Raw genomic sequence first — 21,674 nt, 5'->3', positions numbered from 1 at the left:
ATTTCTTCCACCCCTGCCCGGAGCCGGCAAATGACTGTGGCCTCTCTTCCTTTTCTAGCGTGACACCGGCTGCTGCAGCGCCAGCGAGAGGGAGCCCCTTAACACCCTCGGCTCCCCCCAGCCCAGCGCAGAGCGTGCGGGCTCCCCCCATTTCCACCTCCTGGCCGTGGAGCTGCAGGACCGCTGTCCCATCTGCCTGGACAGCTGGGAGGAGGCCAGCTACCTGATGCCATGCCTCCACCGGTTCTGCTACCCCTGCATCCTGCGCTGGTAGGGGGACAAGCCAACCAGGTACTCCTTGTAGTCACTGTCCCCTCGCACAGAGTGCAGCAGCCGCTCAAAAGGCTGCCTGCAGACTGGGCAGGTCTCTGTCCTGCTGGCCCACCGCCGGATGCACGCAAAGCAGAAGCAGTGCATGCAGTAGGCAACGTAGGCTGCCCTTCTGATGTCTCCCAGGCAGATGGGGCACTGGGAGTCTGCTGCCGCTGCTGTCGCCGACTCTGCCTGTGGTGTCCGGCTTGTGCTGCCGTCCCTTCCAGCAGAGCTGCTCTCCTCCATAGCTGCTCGATGCGCGACGCTATGTCCTGCAAAGAGCGATGGAATGTGGGCACGAGCTGGCTGAGTGGGACTCGGCACCCGGATATAAGCAGTGAGGGACGCCAGGTCACAATGCATCGCTTGGTGACGTCACAATGCATCGTTTGGTGACATCACAGTCTGTTTCTCGGGGACGTCACTATGGGCCGTCCCTACCCATGGCGCCACTGCCCACTCCATCCATCGCCCCCTTCCCTTGTCTTGTGCTCGGCATCAGTGTTTCACGCCAGTCACCAAGGCCTCCGCCGTGTCTTCCCAGGGCCCCCTCAGGTCACTCTGGCCGTGGCAGACGTCTCCAGGCACATGCGGCAAGAGGGTTCCGTGGATGACACCTCGTGCCTCCCTGGGAGGCTGCAGGACAACGTCCCACAAGCTCTGCCCGCACCCCAGCACTGCTGGCCAGCCCTCTGGGCTGCCCTGCTTCCTCCCATGGTGGGACACAGGCAGCCCTTGGCTCACTCTCATGGGTTCTCTCCTGTCTTTCACCCCTAGCCAGAGGACACAAGGGTGGTCCCCTCTGCTCAGCACCCCTCAGGCCTCATCCAGGCACTACGTCCCTTTTGGGGTCCCTGTCTTGTTTGCCTGTGTTTCATTTTTATTTAAACTACAGAAAAAAGAAAGGAAGACCTTGTCCTGTTGATTTACAATAGAAGTTCAAGAACCTGGAATAAATATTACATACATTTTTTTTGACCATGTGAGACCTAAATGTCTGTATTTGTACATGGGAGGAAGCAATGGTATTTTGCTACTTACTGGCCGAAAAACACTCTGACCAGCTCAGGTTTTGTTGCCTGCCAGAGGCAGAAACTGAGTTTCCACAAACGAACAAACAAATTAGTCCTCTTCAGAATCTGTCACCCTCTTTTAAGCTCTGCTTCTTCAAGTGAAGGAGGAGTTTCATGGAAAAACCCTGGACACGTTTTGAAGTCAGCAGCTGACCGTTAAATAAAGGGGGCGATGGATGGAGCGGGCAGTGGCGCTGCAGTAACCCCGGACGTGTGTGCTGGGGCCACAGCACTGCTGGAGCGAGCACCACGGTCGAGGATGGCCCGCTGCAATGTCCCCGAGCGATGGGTTCTGATGTCACCAAGGGGTAGACTGGGAGGTCAGCTCGTGATGGATTATGACCAGGTGCCCCTCACTGCTCATATCTGGGCACTGAGTCCCAGCCACCCGGCTCGTGTCCACACTCCAGCTGAGCCAGGCTGCGAGGCAGGAGTGCTGCTGGAAGCCTGGTGCTGGTGCCTTGCCTGGGGATTTGCTTGTCGCCACTCTCCATACGTGAGCCCAGAGCCACTCGAGGACTTGCCCCAGCCCTGCCACGTTCCGGCAGCCGGGGCACCCAGGAGGCGCGCTCGCAGCAGCAGAGGTGAGCTGGGAGGGGAAACCTCAGCCTGGGCAGCTGGGAGGCTTTCCTTCTTGAAGGACCCGGGCATTTCTTCCACCCCTGCCCGGAGCCGGCAAATGACTGTGGCCTCTCTTCCTTTTCTAGCGTGACACCGGCTGCTGCAGCGCCAGCGAGAGGGAGCCCCTTAACACCCTCGGCTCCCCCCAGCCCAGCGCAGAGCGTGCGGGCTCCCCCCATTTCCACCTCCTGGCCGTGGAGCTGCAGGACCGCTGTCCCATCTGCCTGGACAGCTGGGAGGAGGCCAGCTACCTGATGCCATGCCTCCACCGGTTCTGCTACCCCTGCATCCTGCGCTGGTAGGGGGACAAGCCGACCAGGTACTCCTTGTAGTCACTGTCCCCTCGCACAGAGTGCAGCAGCCGCTCAAAAGGCTGCCTGCAGACTGGGCAGGTCTCTGTCCTGCTGGCCCACCGCCGGATGCACGCAAAGCAGAAGCAGTGCATGCAGTAGGCAACGTAGGCTGCCCTTCTGATGTCTCCCAGGCAGATGGGGCACTGGGAGTCTGCTGCCGCTGCTGTCGCCGACTCTGCCTGTGGTGTCCGGCTTGTGCTGCCGTCCCTTCCAGCAGAGCTGCTCTCCCCCATAGCTGCTCGATGCGCGACGCTATGTCCTGCAAAGAGCGATGGAATGTGGGCACGAGCTGGCTGAGTGGGACTCGGCACCCGGATATAAGCAGTGAGGGACGCCAGGTCACAATGCATCGCTTGGTGACGTCACAATGCATCGTTTGGTGACATCACAGTCTGTTTCTCGGGGACGTCACTATGGGCCGTCCCTACCCATGGCGCCACTGCCCACTCCATCCATCGCCCCCTTCCCTTGTCTTGTGCTCGGCATCAGTGTTTCACGCCAGTCACCAAGGCCTCCGCCGTGTCTTCCCAGGGCCCCCTCAGGTCACTCTGGCCGTGGCAGACGTCTCCAGGCACATGCGGCAAGAGGGTTCCGTGGATGACACCTCGTGCCTCCCTGGGAGGCTGCAGGACAACGTCCCACAAGCTCTGCCCGCACCCCAGCACTGCTGGCCAGCCCTCTGGGCTGCCCTGATTCCTCTCATGGCGTGGCAGAAGCAGCCCTTGGCTCACTCTCATGGGTTCTCTCCTGTCCTGTTTTGTCCTGTTTCCTCCCTGCTACTGCAGGGCCCTTCTGGAAGCTTCCATAGTGCCTGGCCCTCTCGCTCCTACAGGGCCTTTCCCTTCAGCAAGCTGTAATGGCACATAGGCCTCTCTCATTGCAGAGCCCTTTCTCCTCTGGAAGCTGCCCTGGTGCCTACGCCTCTGCCATTACAGGGGCCCTTTCCCCTTCAGGAAGGTGCCACGGTGCCTAGATCTCTGCCTTTGTGGGGGCCTTCTCCAGGCAGCAAGCTGCCATGGCGCCTAGGCCACTGCCATTGCAGGGGGCTTTCCCTTCAGCAAACTGCCATGGCTCCTGGACCTCTGCCATTGCAGGGGGCTTTCCCTTCAGGAAGCTGCCATGGTGACTGGCTCTCTGGCTCTTGCAGGGGGCTTTCCCTTCTGGAATCTGCCATGGCACCCAGGCCTCTGCCATTGCAGGGCCCTTTCCCGTTGAGGAAACTGCCATGGCACCTGGACCTTTGTTCTTGCAGGTCCCTTTCCCATCAGGAAACCGCCATGGCACCTGCGCCTCTACTCTTGCAGGAACGTTTTCCTTCAGGAAGCTGCCACTGTGCCTGGCCTTGTGGCTCTTGTAGGGCCCTTTCCCTTCTGGAAGGTGCCGTGGGGCCTGGACATTTTTTCTTGCAGGGGACTTTCCCTTCTAGAAGCTGCCATGGTGCCTGGGCACCTGTGACGCCTGGGCCTCTGCCATTGCAGCAGCCCATTCCCTTCAACAAGCTGTCATGGTGCCTAGCCCTCTGCTCTTACAGTGCCCTACCCCTTCTGGAAGCTGCCATTGCAGTGGGCTTTCCCTTCAGGCAGCTGCCATTGTGCCTGGCACTCTGGCTCTTGCAAGGCCCTTTCCCTTCAGCATGCTGCAATGGCACCTAGGCCTCTACCACTACAGGGCCCTTTCCCTTTAGGAAGCTGCCACGGCGCCTACGCCTCTGCAACTGCAGGGGGTGCTTTCCCTTCAGGAAGCTGCCATGGCGCCTAGACCCCTGCCATTGCAGGGGCCCTTTCCATTCAGGAAACTCACGTGGGGCGTGGTCCTCTGCTCTTGCAAAGCCTTCTGGAAGCCTTTCCCTTCTGGAAGCTGCCATGGCACCTGGACATTTTTTCTTGCAGGGGGCTTTCCCTTCTGGAAGCTGCCCTGGTGCCTGGGCCTCTGCATTTGCAGGGGCCTTCTCCTGGCAGCAAGCTGCCATGGCACCTACGCCTCTCACATTACAGGGGCTCCTTCCATTCAGGAAACTAACATGGGGCCTGGGCCTCTGCTCTTGCAGGGCCCTTTCCCTTCTGGAAGCTGCCGTGGCGCCTACGCTTCAGCCATTAGAGGGACTCCTTCTCTTCAGCAAGCTGCCATGGCGCCTGGCCCTTAACTCTTGCAGTGCCCTTTCCCTTTAGGAAGCTGCCATGGTGCCTGGACCTTAACTCTTCCACGGCCCTTTCCCCTTCAGGAAGCTGCCATGGTGCAAAGCCCCCTGCCTCTTACAGGGCCCTCTCCCTTCTGGAAGCACCTGTGACGCCTGGGCCTCTGCCATTGCAGCGGCCCTTTCCCTTCAACAAGCTGTCATGGTGCCTGGCCCTCTGCTCTTACAGTGCCCTATCCCTTCTGGAAGCTGCCATGACGGCTGGGCCTCTGCAATTCCAGGGCCTTTCAGCAAGCTGCCATGGCACGTGGCCTTCTGTTATTGCAGGGGCCCTTTCCCTTCAGGAAGCTGCCATAGCGCTTGGGCCTTTGTTCTTGCAGTGGGCTTTCCCTTCAGGAAGCGACCATGGTGTCTGGACCTGTGACATTACAGGGGCACCTTCCCTTCAGCAAGCTGCCATGGTGCCTGTCCCTTAACTCTTGCAGGGCCCTTTCCCCTTCAGCAAGGTGCCATGGTGCCTAGATCTCTGCCTTTGTGGGGGCCTTCTCCCGGCAGCAAGCTGCCACGGCGCCTAGGCCACTGCCATTGCAGGGGCTTTTTCCCTTCAGGAAACTGCAATGGGGCCTGGCCCTCTGCTATTGCAGAGGCCATTTCCTTTCAGGAAGCTGCCATGGGGCCTGGTCCTCTGCCTTTGCGGGGGCCTTCTCCCAGCAGCAAGCTGCCATGGTGCCTGGACCTTTGCCATCGCAATGGCCTTTCCCTTCAGCAAGTTGCCGTAGCACCTGAGTCTCTGCTCCTGCAGGGCCCTTTCACTTCTGGAAGCTGACATGGCCGCTTCTCTTGCAGGGGGCTTTCCCCTCATAGAGCTGCCATGGTGCCTGCACTTCTACCATTGCAAAGGGCTTTCCCCTCAGCAAGCTGCCATGGCACCGGGGCCTCTGCCATTGCAGGGGCCCTTTCCCTTCAGCAAGCTGCCTTGGTACCTGGACCTCTGCCATTGCAGGGGGCTTTCCCTTCTGGAAGCTACCATGGCTCCTGGCCCTTAACTCTTGCACGGCTCTTTTCCCCTTCAGCAACGTGCCATGGTGCCTGTCCCTCTCGCTCTTACAGGACCCTTTCCCTTCAGCAAGGTGCAATGGCGCCTGGGCCTCTGCCATTGCAGGGCCCTTTCTCTTACAGCAAGCTGCCATGTTGCCTGGGCCTCTGCTCTTGCAGGGTGCTTTCTGTTCTGGAAGCTGTCATTACGCCTGGGTCTCTGCCATTCCTGGGCCCTTCAGCAAGCTGCCATGGCGCCTGGGCCTCTGCCTTTGCAGGGGCCGTTTCCCTTCTGGAAGCTGCTATGGTCCTAGGCCTGTGCCATTGTAGCGCCCTTTCCCCTCTGGAAGCTACCATGGTGACTCGGCCTCTGGCTCTTGCAAGGCCCTTTCCCCTCTGGAAGCTACCATGGTGACTCGGCCTCTGGCTCTTGCAAGGCCCTTTCCCTTCTGGAAGCTGCCATGGCACCCAGGCCTATGCCATTACAGGGCCCTTTCCTGTTCAGGAAAGTGCCACGGCACCTGGACCTTTGTTCTTGCAGGTCCCTTTCCCTTCAGGAAACTGCCATGGCACCTGGCCCTTAACACTTGCTGGGCCCTTTCCCCTTCAGCAAGCTGCAATGGCACCTAGGCCTCTACCACTACAGCGCCCTTTCCCTTTAGGAAGCTGCCATTGTGCCTGGCCCTCTGGCTGTTGCAAGGCCCTTTCCCTCCAGCAAGCTGCAATGGCACCGAAGCCTCTGCCACTGCAGGGCCCTTTCCCTTCAGAAAGCTTCCATGGCGCCTACACCCCTGCAACTGCAGGGGCCCTTTTCATTTAGGAAACTCACATGAGGCGTGGGCCTCTGCTCTTGGAGTGCCCTTTCCCTTCTGGAAGCTGCCATGGCTCCTGGGTCTCTGCCTTTGCAGAGGCCTTCTCCTGGCAGCAAGCTGCCATGGCGCCTACGCCTCTCACATTACAGGGGCTCTTTCTCTTCGGCAACCTGCCATGGCGCCTAGCCCTTAACTCTTGCAGGGCCCTTTCCCTTCTGGAAGCTGCCGTGGCGCCTACGCCTCTGCCATTAGAGGGACTCTTTCTCTTCAGCAAGCTGCCATGGCGCCTGGCCCTTAACTCTTGCAGTGCCCTTTCTCTTTAAGAAACTGCCATGGTGCCCGGACCTTTGCTCTTGCAAGGCCCTTTCCCTTCAGGAAGCTGCCTTGGTACCTGGACCTCTGTCATTGCAGAGGGCTTTCCCTTCTGGAAGCTACCATGGCTCCTGGCCCTTAACTCTTGCACGGCCCTTTTCCCCTTCAACAAGCTGTCATGGTGCCTGGCCCTCTGCTCTTACAGTGCCCTATCCCTTCTGGAAGCTGCCATGACAGCTGGGCCTCTGCTATTCCAGGGCCTTTCAGCAAGCTGCCATGGTGCCTGGACCTTTGCCATTGCAATGGGCTTTCCCTTCAGCAAGTTGCGGTAGCACCTGGGTCTCTGCTCCTGCAGGGCCCTTTCATTTCTGGAAGCTGACATGGGGCCTGGACCTTTGTTCTTGCAAGGGCCCTTTCCCTTCAGCAAGCTGCCTTGGTACCTGGACCTCTGCCATTGCAGGGGGCTTTCCCTTCTGGAAGCTACCATGGCTCCTGGCCCTTAACTCTTGCACGGCCCTTTTCCCCTTCAGCAACGTGCCATGGTGCCTGTCCCTCTCGCTCTTGCAGGACCCTTTCCCTTCAGCAAGGTGCAATGGCGCCTGGGCCTCTGCCATTGCAGGGCCCTTTCTCTTACAGCAAGCTGCCATGTTGCCTGGCCCTCTGCTCTTGCAGGGGGGCTTTCCCTTCAGCAAGCTGCCACGCTGCCTGGGCCTCTGCTCTTGCAGGGTGCTTTCTGTTCTGGAAGCTGTCATTACACCCGGGCCTCTGCCATTGCAGGGGCCCTTTCCCTTCAGTAAATATACTTTAAATTCCTGTAACTAGTAATCTAGAAAATGCTGCCTGACGACTTGGTAAAGCTGTGTAATGTAAGTCCGTTATGGACTTTTTTCTTCCACCTCGCCAGAGAAAGCACTCCTAAAGGCTCTTAGATATCCATAGAGCTCATCATTTCCCAAGGTATGACGCTAAGAGAGCCAAAAATATGGCGAAGGGCAGTGGCTGAACCGCTTCGTTGCGCCGTGCGGAGTTCCTCGTGTCATCCCGCCCTTCCCTGCCCTCTCCTCGGCCGCGCACGAGCGTGGCACAGGAGACGCCACGCGGCCCCCTGCAGCCATTTTGTACACAGGCAACGAAGGCCACACCCCAGCCACAACGTCCTCCTTTTCGGCCCGCCCGCCCGGGGCGGAGCGCGCTCGGCAGCGCCGCCGGAGACGTGGCAGCGCGGGGCGGGCCGGGCCGGGCCGGCGCCGCGCCGGCTGCTGGGAGCTGTAGTCAGTGGTCGAGACGGTCGGTGGCTCCGTTTATGGCCGGTGGTGCCCGTGGTGCGGTTTCCGCGCCAGGTGAGCATGGGCGGGCAGGGGGGCAGGCAGCTGGCTCTGCTGCTCGGTGAGGCGGCGCGTCGCGGCGGGCCGAGGGGACGCGTTGGCACCCGTTGTCCCCGGCGGTGGGGAGGGCGTGGCTGGAGGGCTGGGCGAGGCCGGGCGGTGTCGGCGTCCCGCAGCGGTGGCTTCCCCGCGCTCCCGGCTGGCCGCTGCGGCCGTTGGGTGTCCTTGGGGCCCGAAGCGGCTGAGGCAGGTCCGGAGGTTTGGGCGGCGGTGGGGGGCGGGGAGCAGCGCGGCGTGTCGAGCGGGGGTGCCGCGGAGGTGTTTTCCGGCGGGGGGGGTATGCTGGAGGGGTCGATGTCGCTGTGCCCGGCCTGCCGGCCTAGGCCGCGCCGCTCTGTTGGCCCGTCAATGCCGGGGCGGCTGCCGGCCCGAGTGCGTGTGTTTGCCCGTGTGGTGGCCCCGTGCTCAGCTCCGGGAGCCCTCCCGAGCCCTCCCGCTCGGGCGCCTTTACCCCTTGGCGGCACACCTGGAGCTGCACCGTGTCGGCCCCTCGCTGGGCTCAGCCTTGGAGAGCAGCCAGGGGCCTGACCCTGCTGTGGGCACTCTGGGTTGTTCCTCTTGTTCTGAACCATCTTGCCCTTCTAAAGGGCAGCAGTGGTTCCTGACCCCGCTATTGACAGGAACCCACTTTGGTGCTTGTTGTTAGGTGTGGGTCATGGGCTATGAATGCAGATCAGAGTCCTTACAGCGGGACTTCTTGCTGCCTTAGCGACTGGTGGCATTGGGAACACAGGCAGGGACCAGGCACACCATAAAATTTCCAGTTGGCTTGTCCTGGTTTCTTGCTAGGTCATATATATTTTTATGCTCTTGTGAGTCACCCTCCCAGCGACCAAGCTTCCTCTGGGTACTATGTAGAGAGTCTGGATACCTGGCCTCACGGCTGTGCTTTTCAGCCTTGCCGCTGGGGATGGAACTGCTGGTCCTGGTAAACCTGTGTGGCTTCAGCTTGACTCTGTCAGTAGCTAATAGAAGGGAAGCGTCAGGAGGTTTACTGGTTATTATAATGTCTGGAGGCATTGTTGAAGTGATTTGACCTTTATTTATATGATTTATTGTCACATGAAAGAAGCATTATTTATTTTAGTGAAAAAACTCTGAAAGTGCTGGAGCTGTTGTATCCCATAATATCATTAACTATTGGTGCAAATTGGTAGAATGTATGTGGGTTTGTTTAGCTGTTTCTTTAATGGATTTTAATGTAGTGGTATGTAACATGGTATACCAGATCAGTAGTTCTCTGATTGTGGTCATCAGTGATCTGGAACTAAGTGATCCATGGAGCTACATGAATTTTGTGATATTTAATAATAGGCATTTGATAGTAAGGGTGTACGTGGTCTGGAACAAATCCTGAGAGTTGGCAATGGCACTAAGAATGTGGGATATGAAATAATTCTCAGAGATTAGGAACTTTTTAGAAAAGTAGAACTTTTTTATGGTATCTGTGGTCTACTGTAACTCTCTCTGCAGTAATCTTAAAACAAGGCCAACCCCTTCTGGCATGCCTGGTGTTTTGAGTTGTCTTGGTACTGCATTAGGTCTGAGGCATACTGGATTCTACTGGATTCTGCTTGGTGAACAGATTTTTTTTTGCTGCTGTTAAAATGTGAAAAAGTGATGCAACATTATTTACGCTATGAATATAAAATAGGTATAGGAGAGTTCTCTGTGTGTGGTGGGTTTCCCCTACTCCTCTCCTGATTACCTCTCTTTAAAGCTTTGGACTTTAGAACAAGTCATTTAGTATCAGGTGATTAAACAGATGATCCCTCTATGCCCTTCCTTTGGCTTCAGTGAGGCTTGTATGTCCTCCGGGACCTGCCTGCATTTAACAGACCAGAATCTGAAGGAAGTTTTATACTTGACTTTGTGTTCTCCCTTTTTAAGGTAGAATAAACCAATGTGAGGGATTTTTCAGACGAAACATTAATATACTAACAGTTCAACTCTCTTTTTCTTCTTTTTTAAAAAGTGTTGTCTTTTTGATTGATGTCAGCTTCACTTCATTTCTTATAACCAAAGGTTTTCCTTTTTTTCATTTTCTTTCTTGCTTCCTTCTTGGTGATTCTGTTTTCAGTCTCTCTTGTTTGCGTCTTTATAAGTTCTTGGGCTTTTTTTCCCTTTCACTTCTTTCCTGTTGAATAGAAGTATGTTCCTGTGAATCTGTCTACCAGTTAGTCCAACCCAGGATGTAACATTTTATTTAAAGAGGTTGTTGCACTGGGAATGGCTCCAAACAATTCGATTTGCTCAAATAAATAAATAAATGACTGCAGCTTATTCTGGACAGTTGTCAGCTTGTGTTTAGCCATTAAACAAGGTGTGTAACCAGTACTGTGCCACACACTTAGTTAAAAATGTTAGGCATATTATGATTAAAGATGTGAAGCTTAATACCACTTGAATTTAGTATTCCAGCTATGGTGTGTTTTTTTCATTTTAGGCTTCATTTAGGAATAATTTTTCTTCTTAGGGTTCTTAAGTATCTTGTGGTGCTTTTTTTTATTAGCAGGAGCATCTACTGAAATACAAGAAGGGGTTAATTAAGGATGACTGAAAATATGGCCTCGTTATAAACTCTGAAGTATGACTGACTTCTAGATAACGTGGTTTTATCCATGTGAAATTTACTAATCTCCATTTGTAAGTAATCTTGCTGTTAACTGTGAATTTCTATATTTTAGAGTAATAACCTGAAGACATGGTTATATCATAAGATTACTGCAAAATATTAGTGCAAATGTAATTACCTCCTATTAAACTTAAGTTAAAATATGAATAATTTACCAGTTCAGCCTTGTAGTCTCTAAATCAAATTACTTCATTGCTGCTTTTAACACAAGCCCTGTTAAAATTTTCAGTCAGAACTTTAGCCTCATTTTCCCTTCAATATACATGGGCCTTTCATTGCAGAGTTTGGTTAATGGCTGAGATCTGGCTTTAGGTTACTGGATGAGATTCAGCGTTTAGAATCCGTAAAATATAGTTACCAGTCAACTAGGGGTAGACCTTGTGGTATACTTATTTTCTTTGTGTAACGTGGGGGTTTCACTTCATCCCTACAGTGTCTGCATTAGTACTGACAAGGACTATTTTTTTAATGTAATAATTAATGGCAGCCTAGCAAAATTCATGCTTCTGCTTCTTAAAGGGTTTTTTTTAAGGATGACTGACCATTGGGAATGTCACTTTTCTGTGCTTGTCTGTATTTCTCTTTTCCTTATCCCTTCTTTTTTACTTTCATATAAGCATAAGATTTTCTTCTAGCTAAATGTGTCGAGATTATCAAATTTGTGAAATCAATTTATGATCACAAATCACTAGGTGGCAGTGCTGCTGTTATTTTCACCTAATTACACATGCTTCACTTGGCCTGTCCTAGAGTTAGTTTTTCCTTTGTCTTTTCAAATTAGTAATACAAAATGTTCTAGTTTGCAAGAAGTCACAAAAGTCACTTCCTTAAGAAATTAGGCTGAATTTTCATATGCCACTTGTTGCTAATTATGTGTTTGTGGGCTAGGAAGAATTATCACTTTTCTTACTGTAAAGTTAATAGAGAATAGCAACTACAGAGTTATTTACATTTCTACTAATTCCTGACTTTCCAGATGTCAGTTATGTTAATTTTCAGGGGGTTGTTGTGCTGTGCCCCTCCCCGCCTTCCGTGCTCCCCGCCCCACCCCCCCCTCCCCCTCCGGCTTTAATATCTCTGTGAAGCCTTGAAAAAGCTTTGCATGGGGTTTTTGAAAAGCCACTCTGTGGAACTTTTTGAGTCATTCTGCATGGCCTCAGTATTTATTTTAAGTAATAAGCACCTCTCAGCAGTTTTTAATCATGGCATGAGGTGAAATCAAGCAGCAGGTTAAAAGAGCCTTGATAAAATAAAATGTGTCTAGGATTGGTCAGTGATTACTTCCATTGCACAGTGGAAAAAATTTTCATGCTTTGCAGTGTATAATTGGAAGAAGAATGACTTTAGAAATACTTCTATGAGGGGGAATGTAAACTCCTGTACCTTGATTAAAAGACAAAATCTTACTATTGCGAATTCTTCTGCTTAGTGAGGTTTAATGGAAGACTGTGCAGTTCCTTTCTAAAGGATGATATGTACTTATTCTGCAAGGACAGTCTGTTCCTCACCAGGCAGTTACTGACCCTTTCACCACATCTGAAAAGAAGTTTTGAAATGAATTGAAGAGGTACTCAGAACCTAAAATCCCTCTGTCATAAGAGTTTTCATGAAGAGTGCTGCACATAAACCACATGTACTTGCTTTCTGAGGCTGGGCTCAAATGTTTAATCTTGAATAGCTTATGCAAAGCATACTGGTTTGTCAGAGAGACTATAATTTATTCTACATGTTTTTGATGCTTTTATTTCTTTTTGAGACTCTTGTAAGCCTGTTAGGACTAACACTGACATCCTACTTTTTGGATTTTTCAATTTTGTTATAACGGTAATTTTTCCTCCATATTAAGAGTTGCGTGTATGTTTAAAACAACAATAAGGCAATGAGGGGTTTGGGTTTTGGGTTTTTTTTGAAAGAGAGGAAAACTTGTGTATTTTTGTAGGTGGAGTTCTTTTTATATACACGTGGGTATTTTAATTTAACACATTATCTGTGTTTCCTCTGTAAATTTTCCTCTGTAAATTGTTAAAGGCAATAAACTGTCAGTCCTCAGTAGCTGCTGATGTAATGGATGGAAAATGTTTGAGTATGTCTATTTTTCATACATATAATTACTTTGTATAGGGTTATTATTTCATTAAAATTTCCTTAAGAATTGTTACCTAAGAGAGCGGTACAAATAATTGCTGTCTAGTTTACCAGACTTGGGAGGAGGCAGGGTTTTTTGTTAGCTGCCTCTGCACCAAAGAACAAAAATCTCCAGCTGTTCATGAAAGTCTTTATTTTTTTCCCCCTCTCCTTTTCTTCTCCAAAGTCATTTTACATTAATTTAAGATTTTTAAATAAACATACAGCTTTATTTTTCCAGAAATAGTATATTGTAAAAGTTTACTCAAAGATGTTAAAAGTTACTTCCAACGTAATATGGCCTTCAAAATAAAAGCCAAAGTTTTCAAGTACTTTCACTTGCATTTTACAGGAATTGTCTGTACTGGAAAACTTGTTCAGTGTGAACTATTTTCAGTGTAATTTTATTCACGTTAGAAGTCAATTTCAGCTGATTTCATTTGGCTTTTCTGGAGTTTTATTTAGCTGACCCCAAAACGCTTCTGCTTTAAGGTAGACAAGATCATGATTAGAGCTTAGGTCACAGAGTCAGGACTTCTGGGCTGTTGCCAGCTATGCCACTCACTGTTTGTGGTGTTCAGCAAGGTGCTTGCCCTCAGGTGTGATGCACCGGAGCATCTACTTAAGCATTTAAGCACTTAAGCCCCGAGAGGTTACAGCTTCTTGGGTAGTCATGGTTCTTTGCTGCCAGAAAGGGCAGACATCGTTCCTCTGTCTCACCTCTTGCCGCGTCTTGCATCCTGTTCTGCATCCCCTCTGATGTCAGGTCCTTGTTTGAGTTACTACAGCTCAATAATGCATCAAAATACTACCCCGTAGTTAAGTTTTTCTTGCAATGGGATATGGGTTTTGTGATGTGTAATTACTTCTCTATGATTACCCATCTAAGCACCACCAGTATATATTGGAAGTAGTAACTGGGCATCCACCGTAAGGCTTCCAGAAAAATGCTTGGATCTTGAGGTATTATCACAGTGATAAATAAACAAAGGGAAGGTACAGGAGAAATTAGACATACTGGATAATTGTGCACTTCAGATCAGTCAATTTTTTTCTTTTTTTCTAGAGTTGGCGTTTGAATTACCTACTCTGTTCAGGAATGTAAATCACTGTGTTGTGGCTTTTACATTCTAATTTAAAATCTTTTCTCTTGTTTCTCAAGATAAGCTTTCTTTTTTTTCCTTACAGCTTTTTGTAGCTGAAGGAACATGATGGAAGAGAGTGGAATAGAGACAACTCCACCTGGCACACCCCCGCCAAGCACAGCAGGGGCTGCTGCTGCCGCTGCTACACCTGTCTCATTAGGTACAGAAACTTCCTCAGCAACTTGCTCACGTTTATTCATGTCTTTTGAAGCACAGCAATTCACCCAAAAACGTTGCAATCAGCATAATTACAGTGCTCTTCTCCAGACTAATTGGAAGAATTTAAATTGTTTCTTAATCATGGAAATGTGCTTCTTATCTGACATGCATCTGACACATAGACTATTTTAAACATTTTTTTATTCTTGAAACTTTTTTATGAAGTCACATGGATGCACTTGTGTTTTTTAAGGATGTGAGGCCAGGGAAGTGATGCCTTCCACTACAGTGCACAGTTAGATGGGCAGCATAGAAGAGACTTAAAACAAACTTACAGTCTTGTAGGGGATAGTGGTAAAGCTCTTTGCCACTGTTTTTACCTCATAATCTGGCTAACAATCTAATTGGATCTGACAAAAAGTTGGCCAAAAACAATCCAAAATTTTCAAGAGGACCGTTTGAAATCTAAATTTACATCCAGTTTTGTTAATGATGAACCTTGCCCTACGTGTATATTGTGCCTTAGCTAAGGATAGCATGAAGCTGTTATGATTAGCAAAACTAAGCAGAACACGAAAACAAACCTCTACAATTTTTTGGGTGTAATGTTTCAAGTCATGCAATACTCAGTCCAGTACTTAAAAAAATTCAGTAGACTTAATGATAAATCTTTGGAAGCCTCTTTGGAGATTTCTTAGCTAATAGCGAAGACAAAAGCTATGTACTTTGGGGACACACTTGTTCTTCCTGACATGGTAAAAATGTCTGAAATAATACACGGAAAACAATATGGTGGCAAACTAAATGTCTGCATCAGCAAATACTGTTGGAAGACGCATAGAAAACATTGCTCAACATTTGAAGAAACAAGTATTGAAAAAAATTACACAGCATGGGAGGGTTGCTATACAGTTGATTGAAAGTACAGATGTTCCTAACATGTCTCAGCTTACGTTTTCTGCTAGATTCTGTTTCAATAATAAAATATACAAAAGAACGACTGCATTGTCAAATGCTAAAGGAGGGTTGTGCTGGAGAAGATGTATCCTCAACAGTAAATGACTTCTTTAATAAAAGCAGTGTTTTTACTAAATTTGTGTAAGTTTACCCACTGATGGAGCAGTTGCTTTGATTAGGATGAAGATGGATTCTGGAATAAGGTTACAGAGATATTACCCCACATGAAATTTTATTCAGTGCCTCATTCATAAGCAAGCTCTTGCAGCAAAGAAACTGGAGTCAGAAGTGCAGAAAGTGCTACAGGATATCATCAATTTTATAAAATTGTTTAATGATGGTTAATTGTATAAAAATGATCTTTAAATAGTAATTTTTTTTAACAATACTTTATAATGACATAGGGAGCGACCATGAAATCTTTTTGTATCACACAGTGGTTTGCTGGTTGTCGTGTGGCAAGGTATTAAAGGGAGTTGTTGAACTTAAAGGTGACATTAACATTTTTCTTTTACAAAAAGAGAAGTCTCCCAAATTTGCTGATATTTTTGTGATGACAAGTGGCTGCCAGAAATGTGCTACCTAGTACGTATTTAAAAAAAAAAAAAAAGCACTCATAATTTGTCCCTTGAAGGTAAAGGTGATGTTTTAACAAGGAGTGATATAGTAACTACTTTTTGTAAGAAAGTTATGCTTTTGAGAGACCATTTTGAAAATTGATATTTGGAATTTGTTATGCATTTCTGTTGCCAAAAATAACGCAAGTGTCATCTATAAAAGCTCTCATCGTACACATAAACTTGTAAAGAAAATTTCCTAACATGTGTAAAAAAAATCTTCCAACCGAAGAGTTTCAGTGGGTTTTGAACCCATTTGCTAAAAATGCCAAAGTGCAAAACCTTCTGGTTAGTTTGCAAGAACAACTGATTGACATCAGGGAAGAAGGAAATTTGCTAGCTGAATTTCAAGAAAAACCTTTGCATAATTGGTGGGTGGGAGTGGAAAACGAATGCCATGGTTTAGTAATCAAAGCCAGCAATGCACTCTTTCCGTTTGGATCTATGTATCTTTGCAAGGTGTCTTTTCCACCTATGACAGCCAGTAAAGGCAAGTATCGAAATAATCTGAACATAGAACCAGACCTTCAAATTGCTGTATCACGAGGTGCTAAACCAAGATTTAAAAGAATATGAGACTTCTTCAATCACATTGCTCACACTAAAATAAATTATTAATAATTGTATTATATTGTATGTTAACAATTATTAACGTATTATATCATTGCATTAATAATATTTTAATAAAACCACTTTCAGTGTGAGGATAAAAGTTTTTGTACTGTTAGTGAATTATTTGTTACTTTTTTTATTCATCTTTGTCATACTTTTAAAATTTCTATTGTGTGTTTTTTATAATATACAGTGGTACATATAAATAATTCTTAAATAAATAAATTTACATATGTTGGGAGGGTGCATGTTCAGAAATTTTTTACTGATAGGTATGTGTGATAAAGTTTGGAGACCACTGCATTAGTGCAGCTTGGCATATCACTTGACTGTCATTGATGTTTAGGCTGAGGCCAGTGAGATGCTTTGTCCAATGAGCCAATGAGAAGCTGATCCAACAGCTTACTGCTATCAAAAATGGTCGTTTCTGTTTTTCTGAATTAATTTTCTGGTAAAACTTTGTTTACAAAGCAAAATTGGTTTATTCAAGATCATCTGAGGGCCAGATTGAAACACAAAAAGCAGAGGGATTAATTAGGAGGCCGGGTGCCAGGGAAGAGGGCTGCCTGGTGCTCAGCCCGTCTCGTAGAAGTAACTCTCACCCTGCCAGATATTATGAATGTACATTTTATTCTTAAATGTAGGCACTTCCGGTATCATCATTATGCCTGTTGGTTTAGCAGTCACTCAGAAAGAACTGTACTAGCTAGAAATTTCTGAGGCATACTTCAGCTGCTATAAATTCAGTAGTCAAATGTTGACTCATCTTTTTAAGCTTATGACAAATAGCGTCATGCAAGAAGAAGAGATGTGGCTTACAAGATGGAATAACCAAAAATTGAGCACAATTGATGTTGTATGCAAACTCAAGCAGAACTAAAATTCATTTTGAAGGGAGAAAGGCAGACTGGGTCAAAACTGAACATAAAATACCTGAACAATTCTATAACTGAATCTTGGGGATCAAGGGTCAGCATTTCTAAAATTCATTTTTTTATCTTTTTTCCTAGCTTTGTCCAGTCCCCTTGCGACACCAAGCATGTCATCTGCTGCTGCATACTCACCACCCTTGCCAGCTGGAGTCTCTCCACTTCCTCCTCCTATGATGACTTCAGCTTCGCTTCCACTTGTGCCTTCTGCAACGGTTTCTACTATTGCACCACCTTTAACTTCTGCCCCACCTCCTGTTGCCCCTTCAGCTTTTAGTACCTCCATGTCGCAGTTCTCTGCATCTCCTCCATTAAGCTCTACTGGTGGCCCTGGTCTTCCTGCACCTCCCACTGGTCCCCCGATTTCAGGATTTTCCATGTCTTCAACCTATGACATTACCAGAGGTCATGCTGGTCGAGCACCACAGAGCCCACTGATGCCATCATTTTCTGCACCTCCAGTCACAGGTAACTTTTTGTTTATGTGTTTTTGTCTTTGTGAGAGAGGATGAAGGATCTCCTGGGTGGCTTTTTACACCACTCTGCTAGAGTCCTGCAGGTTCAGCTTCTTTACTCTTCTGGTTACACTTAATTAATGTAGCTGCACTCATAAGAAGAGTAGCCTCTTTAGTATATAGTTCTGTAGCAATCAGGCTCACAGAAAAATCTTTGAGAGCTTTATTTTTTGTTGACTTGGACAGGAAAGCCCAGCTGAATGTATATACATACCTTTTGTTTAGATCAGAGGGTCACCTTCAGCCATTATATTTCCACAGAATGATATGATACTTCAGGCTGTAATCTCATAATTTTCAGGTTTTTGTTCTGAAAAGCAGTCTATAACAAGCTGTCCATCACGTGACACCAGCTTCTATTTTCTTGTTTCCAGCCACTAAATTGCATTGGGACAGCTAAAAATACATACCTTCCATGCAAGCAGTTGCTGTAGTTGCTAAACTGATGGCATTTTCTGATAGTGGAATGGAAACTTGGCTATTCAACTGCAATTGGGCCAGGCTTTTACTATTATTGGTGATATCTCTTTTAAGTAGTCTGTATTAGGAGAATTGTCTAAAAAGACCTATCAATTGTGCAGTGCAAAATAAAAATAACTCTTGATAAAGGCTAGTGTCGGAAAATCTGTTAAAATAGGCTTGAGTAATGGGACAAAGGTTCATGCTTAAATTTTCTACTGTTTGAGTTTCTTTTATTTTCCTATAAATATGTAAAGCTATTCACTTGCTTCCTCCTTTTTCTATTGCTATTAATTTCCAGCACTCAGGGTTACAAAATTTCCTACTTCTCTCTCTTTTATTATGTATGAGAATATTCCTATCTCTTTGTTCAGAGAGCAACACCCATTCCTCTTTCTCCTCTACTGAGGGCTTATTATTAAAATCTGAATACAATAAAAGCACCACTGTTAAAGTAACCTGCTAAGAAACAATCATTGTTTAATTTTATACATAATGTACAGGCAGTCTTGGTTCTATTAGCAGATATTGTTGAACTCCTTTACAGTAGTTATATCTGCAAACCTTTAACAAGTAGAATTGTTCTGGGGCCTTCCACTTTAGGAAATTAAGTGAATCAGGCCAGTATTATTCTACTCTTCCTGCTCATTTTCCTGTTAAACAATTGCATTTTGCTACACTATAACAAATTAAATACAGTAAAATAAATGAACACTTGTGTTTTATTGTCCCACTTACTAGGTGTTTTGGCAGATCCTATTACTCAACAAGCAACTTTCTCATCACCTTTGGCTCCTGGAACTGGTTCTGCAATCACTTTTCCTGAGGAGCGTGAAGACCCTAGAGTATCTACTGCCCAAGGTGGAGCACCTGCTGGAGGACTGTGGGGGTTTATAAAGGTATGGGGTTTTGTCTGTTACCCTTCATGAGGAACTACGTTTTTTACTGGCTATACTAACACGTATCTGATTTTTTAAATGCACGTTGCTATAAATCCTATCTTTTCTCCAGTCTCATGTGTAAGATGGCTGGTTTTAGTACTGATGTTTGCTGAAACTATGCTTTTGCTCTTCCTCTGTATAGAAGAGGGAGGATTACACAAATGCAGGTGTTCCAAATTAATTTTAGTGCTTGTGAGAGGAAGATGTGCTTACCTAACAGGTTCCATCACGTGTTCTTAAATTGGGTGAACCTTTAGAACCTCTTTAAGACCTGAAAGTTAATTTTTACTTCACAGCAACTGGATGCAGAAAATGTTAGCCTGTTTTACCTCACCAGAATTGTTTGCATATCCCGTTTCTTTATCATTTCCTACTGAACTGAGTTTCATTTCCATGGGAAATCATAGAACAGTCCTGCCTGTTCTATAACAAAAATGTCTCTTCAAGGAGAGACAAATAGATATTCCTGTTATTTTCAAAGAACAGTTTGCCTAAGAAGGGTCTAAAGTATTTTGTAGGATTTTTCTATTCTGCTAGAAGGCATGGAGTGTATAAAGTGCAAAACAGATACTCCTTGTGGTGTGATCTAATCATACAGAGAAAATAAGCAGCAACATCAAGTAGAGTTTCATTAGCCTATAACCTTTTCAGAGCTGTGGCAAATGCTACGTGTAAGTAGAATCATGAAGATTGTGGCAAAGAGATCTAAGGACTGTGCATGAATGCTGAATCATCTTCAAGAGCAACTCCGTTTTCTGTACTGATTCATACAAAACGTGAGGAAGAATCAGGAAGATAGATGTCTCAGTGGGATTGCAGAGTTTTGGAGGGACTTTCAAGCCCTTTTGAACATAAAAAGCTGGGAGATGAAGTTGTGTGTTAAATAGCAAACTGAGCCCTCCCTTACTCCAGGAATACACATCTTGACAGTGATACGGTCTTAAAGAGCAAGATTAATCCTCCATCAATCAGTACAGTGAGAGTGGAGTTGCCATGCTGCCCTTTTCAAGGAGACGTGTCTTCTCATGATCATAAAACATAATCTTTCTTCCTTTAAGTAATAATGTCTTTCTTTTGGTCATCATAGTTCTCTTAATATTTGCAATAGATGATAATGTTCCAGAAGAGAATATTATGGTTTTTTTTGGGAACATGATTCTGTAGCCGTTTTTAAAGTACCAGAGCTTGCAATTGCAAATTAGTTGAAAGGCCAATCTCATCCACATTACTGTTGCCTTTATACCAGTAGCATCCAAAACATGTCCTGTTTCTATTTATGGAGAAGGTCTGTATCATTGACTTCAGTAATAAAATCTAGATTGTCATTGAAGTATTAAGCGTTCCATGTGCTCTGTGTGTTCAGGGACCTCTTTTTGAGAATATCCTAGATGGAAGAATGACAAATCATTAATTACACTGAAGCCATCAAGCTCTTCATGTGTGTAAACACACATCAGACTCTGGTTTTTTTTTTTAAAGATCAGCCAGAATCTGGGAGACTACCTGGTAATTATTACAGAAATGCATCCTGGATTCCCCGTTGAAGGGCTTACACAGTAGTTGCAGCAGTTGTCTTTATTTCTGTTCTTGAAGCGGTTTGAACTACCCTTTTTCTTCTGGTGTTCTTAAGAAATCATGCACCTTTCTTCCACTTTTCCTTCCAGCTAGATAGTATCCAAGACTGTGACAATCTGAAAGTGACAATTAATGGTCTAGAATCAAATAAGACTGTTTCACTTCGTTTGATCTGTCAAAGACAGCTGCACAGTCTCATAGGAATTCCAAGATCGGTCAGTCAGTTGTAGTCATTGCACATAACAGCTTGCATATTTGACTATTTGAGCAATGAAGACAGCCAGGACATGAATTTTCAAAAGATTTGTATTTACACTCTGCTGACATGAAAGATTCTCCATTTGAGCAATTTGGATTTATGTTTACTTAGAATTGACTTGGTAGAAGTTCGAAACTTAATGGCATTATGGTTCACAGAGTTATAGTAACTTCATGTTTTGCATTGGTATAAAACCGTGGATTATTTATCCCTGCTTGTGCTAGGCTGATGAACGTAAAGGCATCTTCCACTGGTAGAAGCCAGAGTGTATGTTCTCCACTATATACTTCTTGCTGCTCAGGAACCTGATTGCCTGCAGGAGATGTATAATGACTTCATATTAGTTAAGCAGCCAGGCTGCTGATTGGAGAAGTAGTGCTTGGCTTTGTATTACTGGAAAAATGCTAGAATTGGAAATTCCTACTTAACATGTTTCTGAGCATCTCATAACATTCACATGTTAAAACAGACAAACTTGAAATAGTGAGAGAGCTGAAGGAGGAGGAATATAAACTTCCTTGTTCTTTATGCCATCCTGTGGGTATATGAGTAGTCCCAAGAGTATGTGTATTACTCACTGAACGCTACCATTCAGAAAAATCTTGTGTTATATTCATGAGAAAGAAGTGTCTACAGTGGGCTTTGGCTTGAAAAAACTTAATTGTGCTAGAGTAATTGTTTAAATTTCTTAATGAAATTCTACAGTCAGC

At 46.6% G+C, this 21,674-nt stretch overlaps 1 protein-coding gene across 7 annotated transcripts in view; it reads left to right on the top strand.

Annotated features, from left to right (window-relative positions):
- The first annotated feature begins 7,867 nt into the window (after nucleotides 1-7,867).
- PRRC1 (proline rich coiled-coil 1) overlaps nucleotides 7,868-21,674 on the top strand; it is a 29,366-nt gene continuing 15,559 nt past the window's right edge. The window contains exons 1-5 of one of the 7 annotated variants that reach the window (XM_054185492.1): nucleotides 7,870-7,992; nucleotides 10,550-10,683; nucleotides 13,985-14,101; nucleotides 17,297-17,683; nucleotides 18,931-19,088. In XM_054185492.1, coding sequence (XP_054041467.1) covers nucleotides 14,005-14,101; nucleotides 17,297-17,683; nucleotides 18,931-19,088 — 642 coding nt within the window. In that variant the 5' untranslated portion in view covers nucleotides 7,870-7,992; nucleotides 10,550-10,683; nucleotides 13,985-14,004. Of the gene's footprint in view, nucleotides 8,039-8,099; nucleotides 8,228-10,549; nucleotides 10,684-13,984; nucleotides 14,102-17,296; nucleotides 17,684-18,930; nucleotides 19,089-21,674 lie in introns of those variants that run through there. The other 6 variants (XM_054185490.1, XM_054185493.1, XM_054185494.1 and 3 more) reach the window with 6 other exon arrangements.

The sequence above is a fragment of the Rissa tridactyla genome, chromosome Z, assembly GCF_028500815.1.
Source record: "Rissa tridactyla isolate bRisTri1 chromosome Z, bRisTri1.patW.cur.20221130, whole genome shotgun sequence".
In the NCBI taxonomy this organism is placed as follows: domain Eukaryota; kingdom Metazoa; phylum Chordata; class Aves; order Charadriiformes; family Laridae; genus Rissa; species Rissa tridactyla.
The sequence above is the reverse complement of the archived record's forward strand: the minus strand, read 5'-3'. Positions and strand labels throughout refer to the sequence as shown.